Source organism: Seriola dumerili, unplaced genomic scaffold (assembly GCF_002260705.1).
Source record: "Seriola dumerili isolate Sdu_G_001 unplaced genomic scaffold, Sdu_1.0 BDQW01000122.1, whole genome shotgun sequence".
NCBI classification, from domain to species: Eukaryota; Metazoa; Chordata; class Actinopteri; order Carangiformes; family Carangidae; genus Seriola; species Seriola dumerili.
This window is the reverse complement of record NW_019174377.1, coordinates 195809-218170: the sequence shown is the minus strand read 5'-3', so window position 1 is coordinate 218170 and position 22362 is coordinate 195809. Positions and strand designations below refer to the sequence as shown.

Genomic DNA, 22362 nt, shown 5'->3' with positions numbered 1-22362 from the left:
GTTGCTTTGTCTTGGAGAGACACTGAAGTATCATCTACACAATCTTGGATTAGAGAGATGGCAATGTATGTTACATTAGAAAAGCTAACCTATGTAATCAGGGGTAAAGTACAAGAATTTGAAGAAGTGTGGGCACCCTTAATGGACTTTCTTAAGCAACAATAGATTATATCTATCTATAGGGCTATTGTGTGTGTGACAATTTTATTTTATTTTATTTATTTATTATTGTTATTATTTTACGCGTGTATGTTTGTTTGTGAGTGTGTCTATCTTTTTTTGTATGTATGTGTATGCAGCGAGGTTCGCCTGCATCTCATTGTGCAATTTGTGTGGCATATGTCAATGTGCTTTGTATGTTCTTATTGGAAATTAATAAAAACATTGTTCAAAAAAAAAACATTTGCATAAATACTTAAAAACCAGGGTATTTAGGGAATTCTATGTTAAAAACCTTAATTAAAAGCTTGGTAATGATCAGATGCACCTCCTTGTTTATTAGAGAAGAGCCATAGTCATTTGACAAGCCAAGATTATAATGGCAGACCTTGACTTGTCATGTGTCTACACAAACAAGTTGCCAAACATCTTGTTACTGTAAAGTATGTTTCTACTTAACCCCATCTCTTTCTGTCTTCTCTCTTTCCAAATTGTTTCTCCAAGTTGTGCTTCTGAAATTTCCTGTTGTTCATAGATAAACAAACTATTGCTCAATGCACAGCTAAGGGATTCCATTAAATCTTTTAACAGATGGGGACAAAATACTAGATATCTTTTCCTTTCCCCTGTTACTTTAGTCTTTCTCTGTGACAGGGGGTCCATGCAAGTGAAATGCATTTCTCTGTCACCTTCTCCTTTTTCCAAACCAAGCATTCAACACTGAATCATCTGTGAAACGTCTGGCTGTGTTGCTGCCACGTGGACTAGAACTTGAGTGGCAGTAGTAGCAGTTCAATCAGTTTACACAAGGACAGGGATAAAGTTCATTAAATCTTTGGACAATATTAGTAGGGCTGTGTCATATAATGATAGAAACATGCCTATTGTTTCATATTAAGTTCTATCACTTATTTCATTGTGTCACAAATCACACTCTTTACAAGTATATTTTCTGTCTTTTGAATGTTTTTACTTTTTACTTGAATATAGGTAGTGCAAATATTTAACCAGCAAGCTAAATGTTTCCGCAACAGCAATATTAGTCAAATCTCTTTATCTAATGATCAATCTGATATAAAAATAAATAAATAACACTAGCACTATGCTGTTGTTACTTCTCCTTGTATACTAGGAGATAATTTGTTTTTAAAAGGGATTCTTTGGTGGTGATGCACAACTGATCATTATATAGCACTGGAGCAAGAAGGCTGAGGTGTTTTGCTGGAGTCCAAGGGCAGAACAAGGAACCAACCTGGAAACCATTTCACCCCCAGAGGCAGAAAAGAACATGGGAAATATGGGAGGACCATGAAAAAAGTTCTTATGCTCTACAGAGTGGGTTAACATAAGACTTATTTGAAAATAGCTGATTAGATATAAATACACACTAATTACAGTGTTTATGTCCTGGCATATGTTTTATGAAGTGACAAGGAAATCAGATGTTTTCTATTCCTGGTCTAGATATAAATAATTCTGTCTCTCAGTATCATCTACATTAGTGAGCTGCAACATGTGGGTTATCATATGGCTATAACAAGTTATAGATTCTCCTGCTCTTTTTATTTGCCTCCAGGAGTGCACTGGTCCTGAAAGATTGGCAACAGACTAACTAACAACAGTTGGTTTTTAACTCTGACATCAAAGCATGAGATTACCTTGAGAGTCAGCACGGTCATGATCTACACAGTGATGATGGAAAATAAACTCGGTAAAGGTTTTGTTGCCTTCGTTTCTGCTGAAAAGGGAAAAAACTAAAGAAAACAGGAAGGAACCCTGCAAAGAGCGGGAAAGGTTAGCTGAAAGGCGAGAAGAAACCTCTCTGTCCTCACAACTGATTTAGCTGCAGCGTTTTGTGGACTGAGCATTCTGTTATTAAAACTGGCCTTCTAATCCTTTTCTTTCAGATGTTAACGAATGTGAAGTGGATGACGGCGGCTGTGAGGGGTACTGTTGCAACACCATTGGCAGCTACTACTGCAAGTGTCCTGAAGGCAGTAGACTGGGGCCAGATGGCAAAGCATGTCACGGTAAGATGGACATCTGGATGTAGCTAGCGTGCACAAACACAGACAGACTGTAGCAGGCTCTCTGCCCAGCTGGGGCTTCCTGTACTTTTTTGTGAATGGAAGATTTTTTTTTTTTTTCCAATGTAGAGCATGAATGAATTTATTTGATTTTGAAGATGCCTGTTGTGTTTCCAAACCAGCACAAAATATCCAGTGTAAAGCACACTATAGCGTACCTTAAAGGTGCTCTGTGAGCTTTTTAACCCCTGCCAGCGCTATAGAGCACTTGCAAGCAGGGGATGCAATACATATTCGTACCAATGGTGTCACACTATTCTACTGATGTACAGGTGGCGGTGATGCAGCAATGTGCCACTAAAGGCAGGGAAAACAAGACTGCAAGGTAGTTAATGTCGGTGTAAGCAATGCAGGATTACATAAAAATGGGGTTTGGAAATGTTTAATGAGAAACGAATTGCATTTATTTATTGGTTTGCTAGACCTCAGAATACACATAACAGGTTTTGAGTAACAAACAACTTTTGTTTGTTTACAAGAATAGTCCACAGGGGCCCTTTTAATGGGCTCACCATTAATATAGTGCAAGGGTGGCAAGTGTAGGACTGTTTCCACTAGAAAGGGAAGTGCAGCCCCATTTTCCAATTTCACAATTTCAGTAATGGGAGATTATTAGATTGACGATTCTTAATTTTTTTCAGTTAATGTATTTGAATCAATGTTTTGTACCTGATTTATTATGGAATGCTTAATCCATTTTTGCAGGGATGAAATAGAAATATCCTGTTCCCCTCAAACATCTCCTCCCTGCAGTGGTGGTCCACTCTTTAGTCATAGGTACACTGAATAATGAGGTAAACTGTGAAGTTAAAGTGAAGTTTTCATTATGAACAAATATGGTCTTCACTAAAATGCACTGAGCGTAGCCTTAAAGCCTTCAAACATCATGAATGCATTTTCTACCTCATAAAACATTTGCTAAGCTTTTTTAAGTGCACTGAAACATGCATTATTTACTTTGGTCTTCTTCTGCCTTCGGTAGAAATATGCATCACATCACCCCTGTTGCTGTGCACTTGTTTAACAAATTTTACCACAGTTTTCCCTTTGCTCTACTGTGGCTGACGGTTGTGTTATGTGCCACTTCACCATAGACAAGCTGGCAGTGCTACTGAAAAGAGACGTACTGACGCCTTCTGTATTTCCATCAGTCACATGACTTACAGGTCATAGTGGTTAATCGAGAGTCTCCCTTAAACAATATGGGGAACCACTCATTAAAAAAAAAACATTGTTTTGCCATTGTGCCACTATTGTTCAAAAGCCCTACAGGGGTACCTTTAATTAATTTTTTGACACCATAAAACTGGCATGCCAAATTTACCAAAGAGTAATAACATTGGTTTGATGGTTGCCATCTATACTCCAGATACATACATATAAGTGAATGTGTGTGGATAAGACCAGCCATCTGAAGTAATTCAATGGCCTTGATGATTTTGCAGCGAGTCTAGGTCATTCAGTTTAAATTCACTGGCCTATGCTGACCTACTGAGGACCTACTTAACTGTCTAGACTTCAGGCTGTAAAGGGCTGAACCAGCCACACAGGCAAGCACAGCTTTCTAATAACCTTCTCAGACAGCATGCTTTCTCAGTTTGTCAGTCTCATCTGACAGAAATATGCTGAGTTAGTGCTGTGCACCATTTGTTCCTTAGAGCTACAGGTGTGAACACTTGCCCCTGACCTTTAACCTTTCAGGCAGGATATTGTCACTCTGTAATAATTTAAAGTCTGAGAGGTTACCAGAGGAGAAGACAAACGGAAGCATCGGCAGCTGTTCTTCTTTTACAGGATTTTCAGTGAATTGTATGTGTGGTCGTATTTATGGGAAAAGACAATGAACGACAATGTTTGAATTTGAGCTGTAGCAGAAAAAAAACAGTGGAAGAGTGGATTTTCAAATGTGTTTCTGTTGGGTAACTTTTAAAGCCAGTATTGCATTATGGAAACTGAGAACTGAGACCACACTGGTGTTTTTTTTTTTAACTTTAGTTTAGGGATAAATTATCAAAGAATATATACACACATTTATATTTTTGCTGTCACAACAGGGCCTGAGATTCTGTTTTGTTTTTTAGTAAATTCAGATCCTGTTGCGCTCCTTCTGAAGACCATCTGTTCATTTCTTTCTTCCACCAAAGCCGAGCCCCCAAATGTTTCATCTGCTACTTTGTCTTATTGTAGATGCTAACTCAGCAGCTCCGCTTAGAGCCAGACGGTGTCACGCGATACCATTCAGAACTCATGGCCCCGCGACCTCCGACACCACCACCACCACTCCCGCCCGTTTCCACACATACCACCTCACCCACCGGTGAAAAGAAGCCATTGTGTGTCTCCCATTGAAATCCTCTCACATGAGGGGAGCAATAAGTATATTAACCTTGAAAAACCTCCCCTTTGCGTCTGTTGTTTTGTATGTTAGGGATCCTCTACAATAGCTGCCAATGTGTTAACGTACAAAAGAGCCCAGAATGACAGAACTGCTCATGAATATGTAATTCATCATTGGTGGTTGTGATTGTCTAAATAAACTGAACAAATTGATATGAATTCCTTTAACCTGATCGCACTAATCTATGAGCAGGGTATGAAAAGGATTCTTTACCAGGGAAAGCCCCCCTCCCCCGTTAATGGACACAAACTAATTAAAATAGTCCTGAGATCATCTTGAAGAGGGCTGTTCCCATGGGTCTGCTAGAGAGCTGAGAGTTCAGAGAAAGAATAGGCTGCACACATGAACACACATATGCAAGCGAACTACCTGAAAATGATTTCTAATATTTGCACTACTTGGGAAGTGCTTTGACCCCTGAGGAACCTAAATGATGGTAGTCTTGCATGCTCAAATAAACTGAACCACATGTTCAGAATAAGAAACTGCAGCACTGCTTTGCCCTCCCCTCACACATCTAATCTGTCATCACTGGTGCGAGCTGAAAAAGCCTCTGTGAGTCAGAGATGACAACAGGGAGGAGGTTAGGAGGATGTGTGATGTGTTGTCCAGATGTGTAAAAAATAAAATCTGATTGTCCTTGAATGGAGTGTTCAGGTATTCTTATCAACTTGCTTCTGTCTCCGTGGAGCATGTGCTTCAATTTGACACATGTGCAAACATATGGATCCTGTGCAGAGGAACTGTCTCCTGTGCAGGAAACAAATTGATTGCACACATACAACTGCACAACAGCGTGATAAGCCATTCATCATTACTCCGAAGACATTACACATGTATATTATTTCCTAGAGGAATCAGAGCACAGGGTCAGTGTGGTATGAAAGTATTCTTCTGAAGCAAGTCTGGATTCAGTGTCAAAGGCACATTCACACATTGGCCGCCATTGGAAGGAATGCATAGAAACTTTACAATACAAACTTGTTGTATTTTCCTTCTTTACTAAATAATTGGGAGTGATGATAGTGAGGCTTAACCATGACAATGTAACTGCACATGTATTCCTCAAAAGTACATGTCTAAAAAAGGTAAAACAGGGAAGAAATTTGAGATCTGATCAAAATTATGCAATTACAACTCTCAGCCTTAATCTGTAATACTCAAAATGTGTTTTTCATTTACTTTCATTTGGCTCACAGCAGATGGAATGTTCAATTAGACCGCCGCAAAGTTGGATGTGAGATTTTATAAAGGATGTAATAAATGTCTTGTTTCTGAAATGCAGCTCAATTTAAGCTTCCATTCATTTGAGTGTTATTTTCCCACAACTGACCAGAGTTTTCAATCTGTCATTCCTCAGCAAAGCTCCAATTTTTAACACAAAAGATGACTCAAGGCGAGAGGCCATTTCAATGGGCTTCCAATTATGCCATGTTCATGACTGGCATGCGAGCAAGTTAAATCTTTGACACAGCTAGACTGACATTCCTAACAAGTCTGATGTTTAATGACTCCTGATTGGTGTAGGTTATTGTGCAGTCTTGTGGTTTGTGACTATATTCTGTTCTGAGTGAGCAGTTCTTTTTTAAATGAGCATTTGACTATGCATAGTTAGGTATGTTTATATGTATCCTTTATGTACTATAATATGTTTGTTCAGATGTAAATGAATGTGAGGAGCTCAATGGAGGATGCCAGCAAACGTGTGTCAACATACCGGGCTCTTATCGCTGTGAGTGTAGTGAAGGCTTCCGCATGCACACTGATGGCCGGACCTGCATTGGTAAGTAGTAAACAGAAACATTTATTATATCTGTGGTAACCAATTTCTCTTTCTTCCTCCCCACATTAATCTTGTAGGATTGTTCCAAATGTTCCCTCAGTGACGTAGGGGAATGACAGATAAAGCGCAGATGGAAAAATTAGGCTTCTGTGGTTAGAGCTAATTGCTCCCTGCTGGTTGCCTGGCAACCTCATGGCAAATTGAAATAGCAAATTGTCTATTCTTACACTTAGTTTTTGTACTAATTAAAAAACAAACAAACAAGATGAGTGGTATCAATAGTCTCATCTAACTCTCAGCAAGACAGCAAATAGGCATATTTTTCAAAATGTCAAACAAATCATTTAAACATAACTAGAAATCAAATCCAACATATAGTATGAATAAAAAATATCATTAATGTTATTTTGTATTCTATTACGTCTCCATGGTTTTGCATAACAATGCATACAACTCAAATCTTTACGGCCCTTCCACATACAAAGATTTCAATATTAATGTACTAATACAGCTTCCAGGTTTCACAGTGAGCACTTGAGTTTTTCTCACATACTCTGATGTGTGAAAATGGTTAATGGCCTGCTCACATAGGGAGTGGACATCTGGTCCATGTTGTCTACTCATTCACACCTTGTGGTTTGTTTCCAAAGTGGCCATGTCCAGTATGAGAGAACATATGGAAGAATGTCCCCAAATCTGTATTTGGATGGATCCAATAACACTGACAAGAATAGTAGTGCTGAGCTTCATTGATTACAGCGTCTAGTGGGAAATTCTGACATGAGGTACAGGGAGCAATATAATGTGGTAAAGTACTTTCCCCCCATTTTAGCACCATAAAACCTGCAGGTAATGAGAGAAATTGTTACTTGCTGAAAATCAGTGCTCCTCTAATTCCTTTGGTCTTATCCCTCTCTCTCTCTAATACTCAGTAATTTGCCAGCTGTAGCTTTGTGGCAAAGGACAGAGATGGAGTCAGAGGGGTAGCTAATTGTGTCTGTTGAAGTCATCAATGTTAAAAGCCAGTCAGTCTCTCAGTTTTACAGCCCTTCTGTGTCATCATGTCTGTGTTTAGAGCACCCAGAAGGCACACGCCTGATATTCATATTTGGCACATCATTAAATCACAGGAGAAATGGGATGGAAAGATCATTAGAAAGTAACCAGGGGTACCCACTGGACCCAGCCTGAATGTGATTTTCCAGTTGGCAGCCTTTACCCAAGTGTTTTCCATAATTACACAGCTTCAGAGTCTGAGGTGTTAAAGCCATTTTAGGTTGCCAACAAATTCAATTATATGTCGTCCTTGGCGAGTTCAAATTTTAAATTGCGTCTCTGCTTTACCTTTAAGCTGTGACTTCTTGCTCAGTATTGAACGGTGGATGTGAGCACAAGTGTGTGGACATGGGGAACAATCACTACAAATGTGAGTGTCGAAAGAACTACCAGCTGAAGAGAGATGGAAGACACTGTGAATGTAAGTCATTTTTCCAACAGATGTTCTCATCATGCATGAATATGACCAAATCACAGCACAATTAAGAAACTTATGTGGCTGCTGCTGGTGTGCAAGGTAGGAAAATGTAAAGAGGAAAGGAATGTGGGAAGCAGCTTTGGAAACAGTCACTGTACAGTAAAGAGTTGGAAATCAGATTTGTCCTCCTGGATTTTAAAATCTATTTCTTAGTTTCATGAGGGATCAGATATCATAACCAGACTCACACAGAATGGGGAAACCCTGTAAGAAGTTGCAATTAAGATGTTAATCTGGTATTAAAAATCAAAACTGTCCCCATGAACTAACCGGTAGGGTCAGAGAGTTGCCTGCTGGGTTGACCTGGCTTTTGTATGTGTGTGTGTCTGTGTGTGTCTGTGTCAGTGAGGGACCCCTGTGATGAGAGGAATGGAGGCTGCGCCCAGCTGTGTCGTTGGGAAGATGGCCGGGTTCAGTGCAGCTGCCGACCTGGTTTTACACTGGCTGGAGATGCCAAGAACTGTGAAGGTAAGGAATCAAACACACACACACACACACACACACACACACACACACACACACACACACACACACACACACACACACACACACACACACACACACACACACACACAGTATATAAACAGTGAAAAAAATAGAGAGCGGATATATCAAACAGGCTGGAGTGTGCTACAGTCTAAAAAAATGGCATTTATGATTTTTCCATAAGTTACAACAGACCTGTGCTGATTTGAGAGGCTAATGTTGAACATTACTCACATTAACATTTCTTCTGCTCCACCTATGGAGGAGAGGTGAAACCAGCGTAATGTGAACCCTGACAAAGCCTTCCTGCCTGAGGAAGTATTTGCTACACATCCAGATTTTTTTATGACCATATGGAAGCAACATTGTGTGACAGTATGTGTTTGGTTCATTTACCTCTAGTGTCAGAAATCCAGCTCCAACCAAAGGCATCGTTAATTACAAGTTTCTCTTTATCTCGGCCCCTTCGAGCCCCTGCTACCTAAACCCCCGTGAAACCCTTAACATTTGTAACTCTGTGTGTTAGTGTTGGAGTGTGTGTGTGTGTGTCCTTCTGGTCCTAAGAGTAAATTGTGATTCAGCTTTAAGGGTCAGGTTACTTAATTCTAGTCAAAGATTGTAGGACAAGAACACATACATCAGTATCATGACCTCTGAAAAGCTCTGAACTTTGGATATGGCTCAATATGACCTGTTGTTCTTGTGTTTTGCAACTTTGTAAACAGATAAATCTTTCATATAAATTCTTTGCTATGACTTATAATGCTCATGTGAATGTTATCTATCTATCTATCTATCTATCTATCTATCTATCTATCTATCTATCTATCTATCTATCTATCTATCTATCTGTACTGGTGTGTAAACATGCATGTCTGTGTCTTCTATTACCTATCACCTATAGATATTGATGAGTGCAGTTCAGGCCATGCCAAGTGTTCCCATGGATGTGTCAACATGCTGGGCTCCTTCAGCTGTGTGTGTCATCCAGGCTTTGAACTTGGTGCAGATGGCAAACAGTGTTACCGTAAGTAAAGACAAATTTCTCAAAAAACTGAACCTTTCTATTTCCATGGCAATGTGCATTATATCTGTGCTGAATATTTTTTATTTTTTCCTCTTAGCATCTGTAGCTAGTAATTACCAGATTGGGACAAACCAAAACAGTCCTCATTAGCCAGAAATGCCCCACAACATTGTCCTTATATTTCAGCACTGTAGTTGTGGTTTTGGTCCTCTCTTCTTCAGGCATTGAGATGGAGATCGTCAACAGCTGTGAGAAGAACAACGGCGGTTGCTCCCATCATTGTGAGCACACCACAAACGGCCCTCTCTGCTCCTGCAACCACGGCTACCAGCTGGACCGAGACAGGAAGACCTGTGTAGGTAAGAATTTCTGTCTGAGTCGTTTTCTTCATCTGAGTCTAGTTCTCCATCTTTTTTTTTTTTTTTTTAAATTCCTTTTCTTTCACTCTTCTTTTATTTTCCTTCACTTTCCAACTTTCAGCTTCTTTCTTTCTGCCCTTGTGTTGAAACCAACCCTGTACCGCTGTGTGCTTTACTCAGATAGTGATGAATGTATCAGCGGGGATTCCTGCTGTAGTCACTTCTGCAGAAACTACCCGGGCGGCTACGAGTGCAGCTGCAGAGCTGGCCACAGACTAAACCCAGACGGCTGTGGCTGTGATGGTAAGAGTTTTGGATTGTTAGCAGATTACCTAGTCTGGTACTTTTTACTGTAAGTGTTTTCTATGTTTTGGCAAAGCTGTGCAGGACACAAATTCCCAAAGCACATTACCTAACTGATTGCTCAGAAAAACCATTTCAGAGCAGAAAGCTAGAAACAGAACATTTTCCTCACTGAGGAGCAAACTTATTACAAGAGAAACTGCCAGGTGAGTTCTCTGTAGTGAAACAACAGTCACATCTTCCTCTGGCTGGAGACAAACTACAAGGCCGACCTGAGCTTGACCTTCACAACCTGTCTTCCATTAAACATAAGCATCACCAGTAAAAAAAACGATTGTATGCAACCTGCATCCAGAGACAATGTTTACACTTGAGTTGTGCTATTATTACCCTGTTGCTCTCGTAACTGTGTGATGTTTCTTCTTCTGTTAGACATTGACGAGTGCCTATCAGAGACCTCAGGCTGTGAACACTACTGTGTTAACACCCTGGGAACATATGAGTGTTTTTGTCGACTGGGCTTCCGCTTGGATCAGGACCAGCACTCCTGCATCTGTGAGTAACATTTGTGTTTTAGTTATTCCTGGGTAGCACAGCTATATCTTTATTTAATGTCACTGCATACAGACATAAGGTAAATTGCAGTTTCAAAAGGATTACATTTTATCACAACCCTAAACTTGTACTGGGTGCATTTAGCTCTGTATGGCAGAGAACTGGAAGAAGAAGAGGAGGATGAGGAAGAAGACGAGGAGCAGCTGGAAGTCCACAGATTACCAGACCTGTTATTCCGTCGGGCTCCTCAGCTGCTGCAGTACACGGCAGCCTTGCACGCCCGTTATGACGGTGACGATGATGATGGTAGTGATGGTGGTGACAATGAAAAAGAATTTGAGATCCAGAGAGACCGCAGGGGAGAACTTAGGCTGGACAGCCACATAGGTACAGTAAAAAGTGCAAGTGATGAGACTAAGATGCATGCATGTTGAGAAAGCCAATGGATATCATTTTGTTGTTTTTCTGTTAAATCTTCAGACCAGGAAGTTCTGAAAGGAAAAGAAACTTATTTTCTGTTCTTTTTCAGTGTGTCTGGATGGCTCATTTGGGGATGACTGCAGTGTGAGCTGTGAAGACTGTGTGAACGGAGTGTGTAGTGAAAACAGAGAGCGATGTCACTGTTCACCTGGATGGACTGGTATCATCTGCAACAAGAGTAAGTGTAGTTTATTGGACATTCTGTGCATCGTGTGTTACATCTTTTCATTGCAACACAAATTCTTGACAAGAGCTACAGCGGGCTCAACTCTACATGACCGCACCTTCACCACTCTCCTCAAAATGCTTGAATGTTTTTCTTGTATAGTGAAAAACTGTAAAAGTATACTGATATTACTTCCTTATAGATATATTTTCCCCCAGGATGTCCTGTGACTATGTAAGGGAATCAACATGTCCTCCAGCCTAAACGACCACATAGGTCGTTTTCCCACCTCTAATATGAGGAATAGGAGTGTGGCGGCAGGAGATATGCCACAGATAAACCTCTAAAAATCACGATTAAAAAATAAACAACTAACCCTTTTATCTTGTGATAATGCTACGATAAAGGTGGGCTAGGTTTAGGCACAAGAATAACTTGTTTAGGTTTAGAGAAGGCGGTTCAGGTTAAAATAAGTACATGTAAGTAATAATCATGGTTAAAAGATGAAACGGGGAATGAACAGCAGCCTCGTGTGTTTAACTCCATCCATCCACCCACACCTCCTCTGTACATGCACTTCATTGCTGTATAACAACGTCACAGTTCCTATGGTCACTAAAAGGAAGAAAGGTGTTTGTTGAAAAGATGCAACCACTACATGTTGTTTAACGGTAAAACATAACTATGGGTCACAATAAGCTGCTTGCACCAACGACCTATGGGTTTGTTTTTTATTTGAGGACGGTCTCAAAGCAACAGTTTGACCTTTTGGGGAAATACACTTATTCACCGTTTTGCCAAGGATAAGATGTGAAGATTGATACCACTCTCATATCCTGTCTGTTAAATATTAAGGTACAGCCCACAGCCAGTTAGCTTAGCTTAGCATAAAGTCTGGAAACAGGGGGAAACAACCAGCCTGGCTCTGTCCAAAGGTAAGAAAATTGTAAAACCTCTAAATCTGACTATTTAACATGCTGCAGTTTTTAACTGTTTTTAACTTTAAAAGTTCACAGACCTGAAGATTTAAATTTGTAGAGCGTAAAAAATAAATGACTCTCTGGCTAAGATATGTGCATGGATGGGAAATCCCCAGATCATATATATATATATATATATATATATCCTACACACACATGATAAGTAGATAATTTTAACAGTACAGTACACACACATACTTTTTTCCCAAAGGACGCATCCTCTTCTAGGTCTATTTGAGCTACCCATAGTAATGGGGTCTAGTTATAGAGAGAGATGAGATAGCTCCCAGTGCGCATGGATCCAGGGCCATGTATCAAAACCTGTCGGCTCCTCTGCGTGGGAGGCTGGGTTGTTTATGGGCTCCTGAACACAAGAGCACCGGGGGAATCAATCTGTCTGCTACTGGAGTGAGGCCAGGGCCCCACAGCAAGAGCACAGCCTGAGGCCAAGGATGTCCACTACTTGGTTAGAAAGCAGGGCTCCATTGTTACCATCCAGCTCCATGATTAATGGCTGTCTTCGGTCTGAACCCGAGTCAGGCTGGTAATCATAAGAAGAGAGCCACGTGGGATACTGTAAGTCCCTTAGAAGCAATCTGTCACTTTTAGAAACACGCACCTTAGGTGGCTGTATTCAGATGCACTCCCTGAAGGTGATGGGTCTGGACATGGGTAGCATTTTCAGGTGGGGTAGATGTCCTAAGTTATAGCCTGAAGCAAAGATATGGGAATTGTTACAGTAGGTAATAACATAGCGGTCTATAAAGAACAAAGGCTGGTCAAAAGATGGTGATGATTTTGAACCTCCTTTGGCCTTTAAACATAAAATAAATACAATTTTTCAACACTTTGTCAGATATGACTGGATTGATGTCACTTCCTTATCTTATTCCATGAAGTTATAGCTGTAAGAAATATAATGAATTAATTTACACTAAAAGATCATGTACTGAATGAGCAGAATATGGTATCATACTAGAATCACAGAATGTTGTGCTTCAACCCCTTTTGTACAGTCCACATCTCAGTTAGAAAATAAAAAATCTCTTTAAAAAAATTTCTCTAACATGGCAACATAGGTAAACTACTTTTTGAGTTGTGAGTAGTAAGTACAAAGTGAGTACATTTACAGACCATCATCTGGTTTAAAATTTTACCATTCCATTGGTAAAATTTAGAGGCTCTCTCATCACATTTAAACAGCTGTGTGTTTTGCATGTTGCCCAATCATGCCTCAACATGCCTTAACAAACACGTCAGTATCAATTCCATTATCATGAAGCAGAATCAATGCAGAATCATAACTCCACTGTAATGAGCTGTTCTTTTACTTTGGTTGCATTTCCACATGTACACATCACATCTGGCACGAATGATAGCACCACTTAATCATATGTATGAAAGAGGTTTGTGTTGAGAAAACATTGATCACTTATACTTGTTAGACTAAACCTTTTCTGCTCTTTCATTCCTTTCATATTCATCATAATGTATTTTCAGTGTTTTTTTTTTATATTATTATAATGCTGTTACCTCCATATATTATTTTAAAGTAGTTTATCTTCCCATGGAGAGACATAAAACTGCTGGGAAGAAAGTGTGACGTGGAATTTAAGCAGACATTCACTTGATGGATTGTAACACTCTAGCACATCTTAAACAGCCAGATGGTTCATGTTGTAATTGCTAACAAGGCCAGAGAGATTAAGCGTGTCACGAGGGCACACACCATGGGGAAAGACAGGATGGAAGGTGGAAGTGTTGACTGACTTCTTACCACCAGTGCATAGACCTTGAATTTCCCACAATTTGATCCAATTAGTAATACTGATATTAAGGTGTCAGCGCTCCTTTCCCATGCACCCTGCCTCCTCTCTCTCTCTCCAGCTTGTCCACAGGGGACCTATGGGCAGGCCTGTAACAGTCTGTGCCGTTGTCAGAATGGAGGCTCGTGTGACCCTGTGACTGGGAAGTGTTTGTGCCCCCCAGGGGTAGAGGGCCTGCTCTGTGAGAATGGTTGGTTTGTATACACTCTTTCCTCTACACAACATTCACACACATGGGTGTAAATAGAACAACCAGGCCTTAGGTCTGTGGTTCCAAACTGTTTTTGCTTATGACCCTTTGAAAAGACTCAAAATCTACTTGCGATCCAAGCATAGGCTGTGCATCAGTAATTTCTGCAGTGTAATTCCCATCTGATATTGTTTCATTTGAATGATTTTAAAGGCCTGATAGGATTTAACTACATTATTTCACAGCTGTTTACTACACATCAAAAATATGTATCAGACTAAAACTTACCTTTTCATGTCAGCAGTAGCAGCAAATCTATCTTAAATGCAGGGCCATTCCTGTGTCATGATTTGTGCTGGCTGTCTTCCTTGTGCTGAAACGCTCTCTGCATCTTGCTGCACTCTGCCTGGACATCTTCACCTTTCTCCTTCCTGGCTGAAAAAAATATTAAGATTTTTTTTACTGAACTGACATTAAACCTATCAAATGTACAGTATGGAGCAAAATGGTCACTTCTATGGTACAATGACACACTCCAGTGACATTGCAGAATCCTGCATTTACCTGCTTCAGTGTTGTCAACCTTCCTTCATAGTCCGGACTGTAGTTGGGAAGCACTGGGGAGACCCGGAAACTTGGGTCTTGAGGAGTTGTAGCATTTATTTACTGAAAAACAGCCTACAGTGCACATACATACATGCATCGCACTGTACGTTCACAGCTGTACTGCTAACTGCTAACTAACTAGCTAACTCTGAACTGTGAAAGGAGCTGCGCTACCTGTGTAATGATATTCTGTCTAGAACTTCTCAAACTTGCAGCGGGTCTTTCACAGAGATGATGAATCAGCGCAATTTGTTTGTTTACTTGTTACAGCTGCCTCTTCATGCTTAACGCGCAAATTTAGTTTCCACACACGTGTGCGCATGCGTATAATGCTGCAGTATCAAAACTGATCTCAGACCAGTAGTGTAGCATAACCGCGCATCCACCTGTCGAAAATCCAAGGATTATCCTCAATACGCAGGCGCAAACCTCCAAGAAGCGCTGTTTTTTTGGATGCAGAGATACTTTATTTGCAAAAATATGATGATTGTTTTGCTTTTTTTTTTTGCTTTTACTTCCATGAAAGGCTCCTGTCCTCTCCGCTCGTAGACTGTTTGTAATGTCTATATGTATGTGTATGTGATTTATCCTTAAATCCTTTAAAGATGTTGTCCTACAAACTGACCTTGTGTCCAATTTTTTAATTGAATTTAGCTTCGTGGAGTGGAGCTCATTTTACAGAAGCAGGTATGTTGCCCAAAGGTGTAACTTTTCTGGCGTTTGTGCTCACAGGTTGTCCAAGAGGTTATTTCGGAAGGCACTGTAGAAGGAAGTGTAACTGCCCCAACAATGGACACTGCCATCGTCTGTATGGAGCCTGCCTGTGCTCCCCAGGATTATATGGTCGTTACTGCCACCTGCGTGAGTACCAACCTGACCTTATACACCAAGGTGATGATGATGCTATCACAAACAATGAAATAATACTGGCTAGTCATCTTCACAGGTTTAATGTCATTAATAAGAATTACATTATTATTATATGAGAGAAAACAAAAACAAATATATAACCTAAAGGAGAATTCTGCCCCAATGAAGATTAACATTACTGAAGAATACAGAAGTGAAATGTGAGGTGAAAATGTAATATGAAATCTTTGCAATTGCACTGATCAAAACCATCAATCATAGTGTTTTGGTGTCATGATGATTAACATTGCATTGTCCACTTCTTTTTAAATATCAACCCGCTTTCAACAGATTTGATTATATATAGAAATTTATGCACAAATTTTACATGTAATTATGACATATCCTCAGTCATGTCATGTTTACTCATCATCACTGGCTGTACTTAACCGTTTTGACGGTGGCACCAGGTGAGAGGGCAGCTCTCGGGGCAGCCAGTGGCCCTCCAGTTTTCCCTCAATAAGGTGCACTGCTAAAGCAAACTCCTCATTGTCCAACATACCATCGCCATCTACATCAGACAGCCTCCAGATATGAGCAAGCACAGAGTTAGGCAGAAGCGTGGTCGTCATCCACTCTTTGACTTTGGTGCCGCTGAGTTTGCCTTCATTTGGACTGAGGTTGTAGAAAATCTCATCGTATTTCGGCTTGTATTTCTCCACGACCCAGTCATCAAAATCTGCCTCACTGCTCTCGTCGTCTCTGGGGAGTTCCTTGAAAGGATCTCTCCTGTAATGCTCGGGCCTAAACGTTCCCAAAAAGTCCCCGTCCAACACACCAGGGAGGGATTTCTTCCTCACTTCCTGTTGTTGAAGTAAAGGCACCAGGTTTGCTATGTCGGTGGTCAGGAGTTTATCCAAGGAAGCCATTAGACTTGGTTTCAGTGTCTTGAACTTTGAGAAATCTTGACCCAGAAGTTTCTCCTGGAAATGTATACAATTACATGTTAGACTCACAAGATACATTTATGTAAATAAATTTTAAAAATATGGTATTTATATAACAATTAGAAAGTAGTGTTTGACCTGCATCTTGGTGCAGTCTGGGAAGTCACCAGCTGGGACTCGATGCTGTTGCTGGATCTTGGTGAAAATCACAGGCAGCTGGTAAATCAGATTGTGCTTTTTGCTCTCTTTGCAAAAAATGGTTGGCATCTCCTGCTTAAGATAGCTGATAATGTGTGCATGAGCCTAGGAATGGAACAAAGCTCAAATGAGACACAAGATCACCATAACTGCAGCTGGGTTTGTAGATATTTTAGCATGGGTTATATAGGATTTCTTACCCTTACTAAGCGTGCCCTCTTCACCAGGTCATTCAGCTTGCGCACTGCAGCATTGCGCGGCAGGTTCCGTATGTCGGCTAAAAGATCCTCCTCCTCAAGCTCTATCAGTTGGTAGTGGTCACAGACCTGCCTCGGCTCTGACCAGAAAGATCCGATGTAAACCCGCAGGATCTCGGGGGTTCGAAACACTTTCCCCAGTGACCACATGAGGGCGCCGTACACTCTCATGAGCTGCTGTGAGTCCACTCTGTCAGCCTTGTTGAGAACCACACGCAACTTGTCCTCATAGCCACTCAGGGCCCCAAACGCCCGTGTGAGCTCATCAGAAAACTCCAGTTTATGTGCATCAAACAGCAGGATGATTCGATCCACACGCTCTGCGAACCACCGCAGCACTGCTGGGAAGTCATAGCCTGGGGATAAGCAACAAAAACACAGGGTTTTCATTAACACTGTCTCTAATGGGGCAAGCCTCAGTGCCTCGAGATGTAGGGAAACGTAACATATCCCAGTGGCCCTTACTGGTTTCAAGCCATTTCAGTTACACCCATAGATTAATGCGTCCATAAAACAAAGCGAAGACTGCTCAGTTCCTCACTGTTCGTCTCCTCCCAACTTCACTGTCAAATTACTTTCATGTGCTGTGCTTCTGACTTCAAGTGTTTGAATTATGTTGGGCAGAAATGTTCTTATTTTATTACATCTACTATGACTCTATACTCTCCCAGGAATTTAAATCCTCCTGACAGCAACAATGCTGTTCAACTTTAACTGTTTAAAACTGAATATACGGATGTAAAGACCCATTTATTCCTTCTGACAATGAAAAAGAAATCAGAGAGGTATTCTTTCTCACCTCGACTCAGTTTTCTTTTAGCAGCGGTTAAGATGCCCGGTGTGTCGATAATGCTGATGCTTTCAAGGACCTGATTTGGCATCTGAGCACACTGAAACCTGCATTGAAAAAAACAATCCATTCAACATAGTACACAATTCTTTCCACGAATGAATATTGGCAAAGCATCACTAAGTTTGTATCAGTAGCTATTTCTATGATTATGAAAGATGAACATGGGTGGGAACTTTCAGAAAAGAGAGAAAAAAAGAATCAAATAATAACTTCTCAAAGATACTATTTAAATTTTAAAATCCACTATTTCTCTGTCTCGCTTTCCCATCACCTCTCTAAGTCCGTTTCCTTTTTTTCTGTTGAGTTACCTGTTCAGAAAAGAATTTCCAAAAGGGTCGAGGTTGCGAAAGGGCTTTTTTGGATCCACTGTGAGGGCATTCCCAGGGATGATTCCCTCTGTCTCTCCATACATGAGGGCACTGAAGCAGTCAGTGGTTGGCTCTGGCCCAACTCTGCTACCAGGAAAATCCTGTTCTATGAGATACCTGAAGACAACCAATACGCAAACCACCACTCTCATCATTCTTTCCTCCAACACAATGTTTAGTACATACACACACACAAGACGCCCACAGTTTTTTTCTTAAATGCATGAAGTGTGGAAGACCAGAATCTTACCTGATAAAAGTGGTCTTTCCTGTTGAGTACTGACCCATCACCAGCACCATTGGCTTGTTGTCAAAATCTGCGTCCTCATAGCTCGGAGAGTGAAAGTGATGGAAAGAGTAGTATTTTTCTATCGGCAGCAGCCTCTTGTAATAAAGATTCTTCAGCTCCTCTGTCACCATATTGACATCCCCCAGTATTTTAGGGTTGTTCCTGAGCCTCCGGATGGACATGGCGATGAATTTCTTGCTCTGGATGTCTCAGTGTAGAAGCTGCTTACCCTTCGAAGGCCTAACTGAAGGATGGAAGAATGTGCACGAGGAATATTATCAGATTCTCACAGCTGTCTGCTCCATCCTGCAGCGGGACATTGAGAGGGTGGAGAGGGTGTAACCAGAGCCTGCAGCTGCACCTAACATAAAGCCAATATCGAGAGGGACAGGGTGGAGTGAGTTCAGTTTTTGTTGCTGAACAGGGACAGTCTTGGCAAAATTCGTGCAGATTGATTGTTCTAAACACAGACTGGGGATGTGGCAGTGTTTAAGTTTTAAAGGTCTTACATAACCCTCTACATCTATTACATCTATTTTTTCAGTGCTGCTGTTTATGTGATAGATTTTGCAACAACAGTGGCCACAAACTCACCACCATCATTACTTTTAGATCTCAAACTTTTGCAAGAAAGCACTTGCAGCAGTAGTCAGTCTGGTCTCAAGTCAGATTCTTAATTATACTTCAGTAAGGACAAATGATGCATCATAATTGTGCATGAAGATCTATGAATTGAGTGAAACAAGAGGCAGTGGTCACATGACTTAAACTAGCAGAAGTCTGACGTTGTGATAACATGGTGGTTGGGTTTGTGTGTTTACCAAAATGTAATCTGATAGTAGCGAAGGTTTCATTTCAACATTTTTTTCTCAGTGAGCCATGCCCACCTTCACTTTCACCACCGCGTTTTCTTTGCTTAGCTTTAAAAACTTTTATGAAGTTGTTTTAGTAGATCATAGCTATATGCTTCAAGTCTAAATCATATGTGTATGTTGTCTTTGGACAATATCATTCAAACATGAGAACATGTTGAAACCATTCGTTGTTGTACCTCAAACCTTACTCATGCTTTTTGTCTGTTTTTTCGACTGATCCCTGGTCTGCTCCTCAGCTTGTCCCAGGTGGACGCACGGTGCAGGCTGTTCCAAGGAATGCGACTGTGTTCAAGAACATTCCTCTGGCTGTGACCCCAAAACAGGGAGCTGTTTCTGTAAAGCTGCATACCATGGCCCGCAGTGTGAGAAAGGTATAAGCACGACAGCTTCGGCATCCATGATCCATTCCTCATCATCAAGATTTGTGTTTTGTTACTTTTTGCCCACACAGTGTAGATTTTCAGGTCAACTGCCTCACTTAGGCTTCTCAACCAGAAATTGATTCAGTGGACATATTACGGTACTGACCAATTCAAAGCTTCAAGCATTTTAAAGTTTCAAGTTACAGTAATTTTCTTGCAGATAAACTTGGAGGCATTCTGTTTCCTTGCAATGCAGTTTTGTTGTAATGGTCTATAAGAAAAGAAGCCTAAGAAGTTTCTGTGATCGCTCTCAGAAAACAACCTCCATTGATCACAGCGTCAAGTCGATCACTGGTTAAGATTGGAATAACCCAAGTGACTGTCTACCCTGCATAATTTTACAAAATTTTGGCTCATCCATCATGTTCATCTTCCCTTGTTCTGTGTATGTGTCTCTATTCCCTATGTAGAATGTGATCCTGGCTTCTTCGGTGCAGGCTGTGAGCAGCCATGTGACTGTCCAGGTGGAGGGTCATGTGACCCAAGGACTGGAGAGTGCCGCCAGCGGTGTCCTGCAGGACTTCATGGTGATAGATGTCAACTTGGTGAGACAAAAAGCTGCATCAGTGGAATTTAATTAACATTGTTAATCAACATCAAACTGTGAAAATGCTGAGGTAGAACAATGTAAGTAAAGCACACAGTAAAGTTATTTTAGGTCTAATTTGTTTTTTAGACTTTCTTTTTGCTTTTGTTGCATTTAAAATGTTTCAGCCACACTGTTGATGTACAGTGTGAGGTCCTCCACAAAGCTCCACTCCACAGCGCCCTCTTGTGGTTACATAGTAGAGGATCATTATGAATACACTTGATATGAGTGTGTGTGCAGATTATGTGAAATGCGTGGGCCTGCATACTGACACATGTGTCTACTTGTGTGGTTATTGTTTGCCTACTTCATGCCTGTGCAAATGTGTACCCTCTCTGATAAACTATGACAACACAAATTGTTATAAATGAGTGAATTTCTCCACCTGTGTCGCAATCGTTTTCAATTCCCATAACACCTATAAATCCTCCTTCATTCTGTTTTCTTCCATTCACTCTCTGATTCCTTTGATGGATTAAGTGGATTGAGTTGGTGAAAATAAATGAGGCTTTCTCTTGAATTCACCTGGTCAATGCAGGTGTTCCTGTTATTACAAACTGTACAACCCAATAATATGAGTGTCCCTCCACAGCAGGGTGTCTGTTTACTGTGCTGGTTGATGGAAAGTTCAAATCTTTTGGTTGTGATCTAAAGTGATACAGAATATTGTTCAGGAGCGTCTGGTAAAAACATGACTTTGTGTCTCTGTGGAGTGGACTAAGACAACAGAGCAGAGTTACAGCCCAGGCCTGGGCTTGCTGGGTTTGTCAACGCCAAATATAAAAATAAAAATCCATCCACATTTTCTGGATTGTATTTATCTTAAGTTGCGGGCCAGGTCATGACAGGGGCAATTTACTTCAGTTACTACTGCAGAGGCTACTGGCAGGGACTGAATAAATAAACAGAAAATAATTGAGTATTTCTAAAATTCCACACACGCAGTTTTCTCCCTTAAACCATTTGCCCAGTGTTGTGTAATCCTGTCTTGTGTTTTTTTTCTTGTGCTACACTGCAACTGTTGTGTTTTCTACCTCTGATTTTAATTTTTTATTTTGTGTTTTTTTTATTTTTTTTATTATGTTTTGCTAGCCTGCAAATCTGGGAGCTATGGAGTAAACTGTCACCTGACCTGTGACTGTGAAGGAGCTCCTTGTGATCCCATAACCGGACAGTGCATCTGTCCTCAAGGGAAGATAGGACACTCCTGTCAGGAAGGTATATTTATTTTGTTATACTGTCCTTTAATATTAGTTTTGGGACAGTTTGGCCTGATCATGTTGCAGGTTTAGGGGGAAGAAAGTGTGATGAGGGACAGTTTGAACTCACTGACATTACAAACTTGCAGAATTATCTTTAGCCTACTGAACGACCATGGTGTTTATGTTCTTTGTCCTTTGCTTTGAAGCTTCCTTGCCTAGTGGCATATTTAACCTCTTTCAGACACCTATTTAACACATTTCTCTCCCAAATTATTTAAGCATAAGTGGCTTTAGGGCTTTACAGAGAAATAACTAACGTAAGTAGCTTACTGCTCAGTTAATCTGAATGACACTTGATGCTCCCCAGACTGCCCTGATGGATTCTGGGGGTTGAAGTGCCAATCATCTTGTCCTCCCTGTGAGAACAGAGGCTACTGCAACAAGCAGACTGGAGGCTGTGACTGTAAGCCAGGCTTCACAGGAAGCCTCTGCCAAGATGGTGAGTTTTAACTGTGTTGTGATTCACGAAACAAAACAAGTCATTATGGTATAGTTGCTGTAGTCAGATTTGCTT

The 22362-nt window shown here is 40.8% G+C and overlaps 2 protein-coding genes across 2 annotated transcripts in view; one reads left to right on the top strand and one right to left on the bottom strand.

Annotated features, from left to right (window-relative positions):
• The window catches only part of LOC111224105 (multiple epidermal growth factor-like domains protein 6), a 56808-nt gene that overhangs the window by 17570 nt on the left and 16876 nt on the right, over positions 1 to 22362 (top strand). The window contains exons 5-18 of the mRNA XM_022748503.1: positions 2067 to 2189; positions 6305 to 6427; positions 7779 to 7904; positions 8307 to 8429; positions 9352 to 9474; positions 9696 to 9833; positions 10014 to 10136; positions 10569 to 10691; positions 10836 to 11045; positions 11221 to 11349; positions 14205 to 14333; positions 15672 to 15800; positions 19812 to 19946; positions 20408 to 20542. Coding sequence (XP_022604224.1) covers positions 2067 to 2189; positions 6305 to 6427; positions 7779 to 7904; positions 8307 to 8429; positions 9352 to 9474; positions 9696 to 9833; positions 10014 to 10136; positions 10569 to 10691; positions 10836 to 11045; positions 11221 to 11349; positions 14205 to 14333; positions 15672 to 15800; positions 19812 to 19946; positions 20408 to 20542 — 1869 coding nt within the window. The remainder of the gene's footprint in view (positions 1 to 2066; positions 2190 to 6304; positions 6428 to 7778; positions 7905 to 8306; positions 8430 to 9351; positions 9475 to 9695; positions 9834 to 10013; positions 10137 to 10568; positions 10692 to 10835; positions 11046 to 11220; positions 11350 to 14204; positions 14334 to 15671; positions 15801 to 19811; positions 19947 to 20407; positions 20543 to 22362) is intronic.
• On the bottom strand, positions 16025 to 18966 carry LOC111224106 (EH domain-containing protein 2-like). The gene is made up of 6 exons (XM_022748504.1): positions 18662 to 18966; positions 18352 to 18528; positions 17990 to 18087; positions 17134 to 17546; positions 16874 to 17038; positions 16025 to 16771 (listed from the first exon to the last, which is right to left on the bottom strand). Exons 1-6 carry the CDS (start codon positions 18880 to 18882, stop codon positions 16211 to 16213), a joined length of 1635 nt encoding a protein of 544 aa, XP_022604225.1. The 5' UTR covers positions 18883 to 18966; the 3' UTR covers positions 16025 to 16210.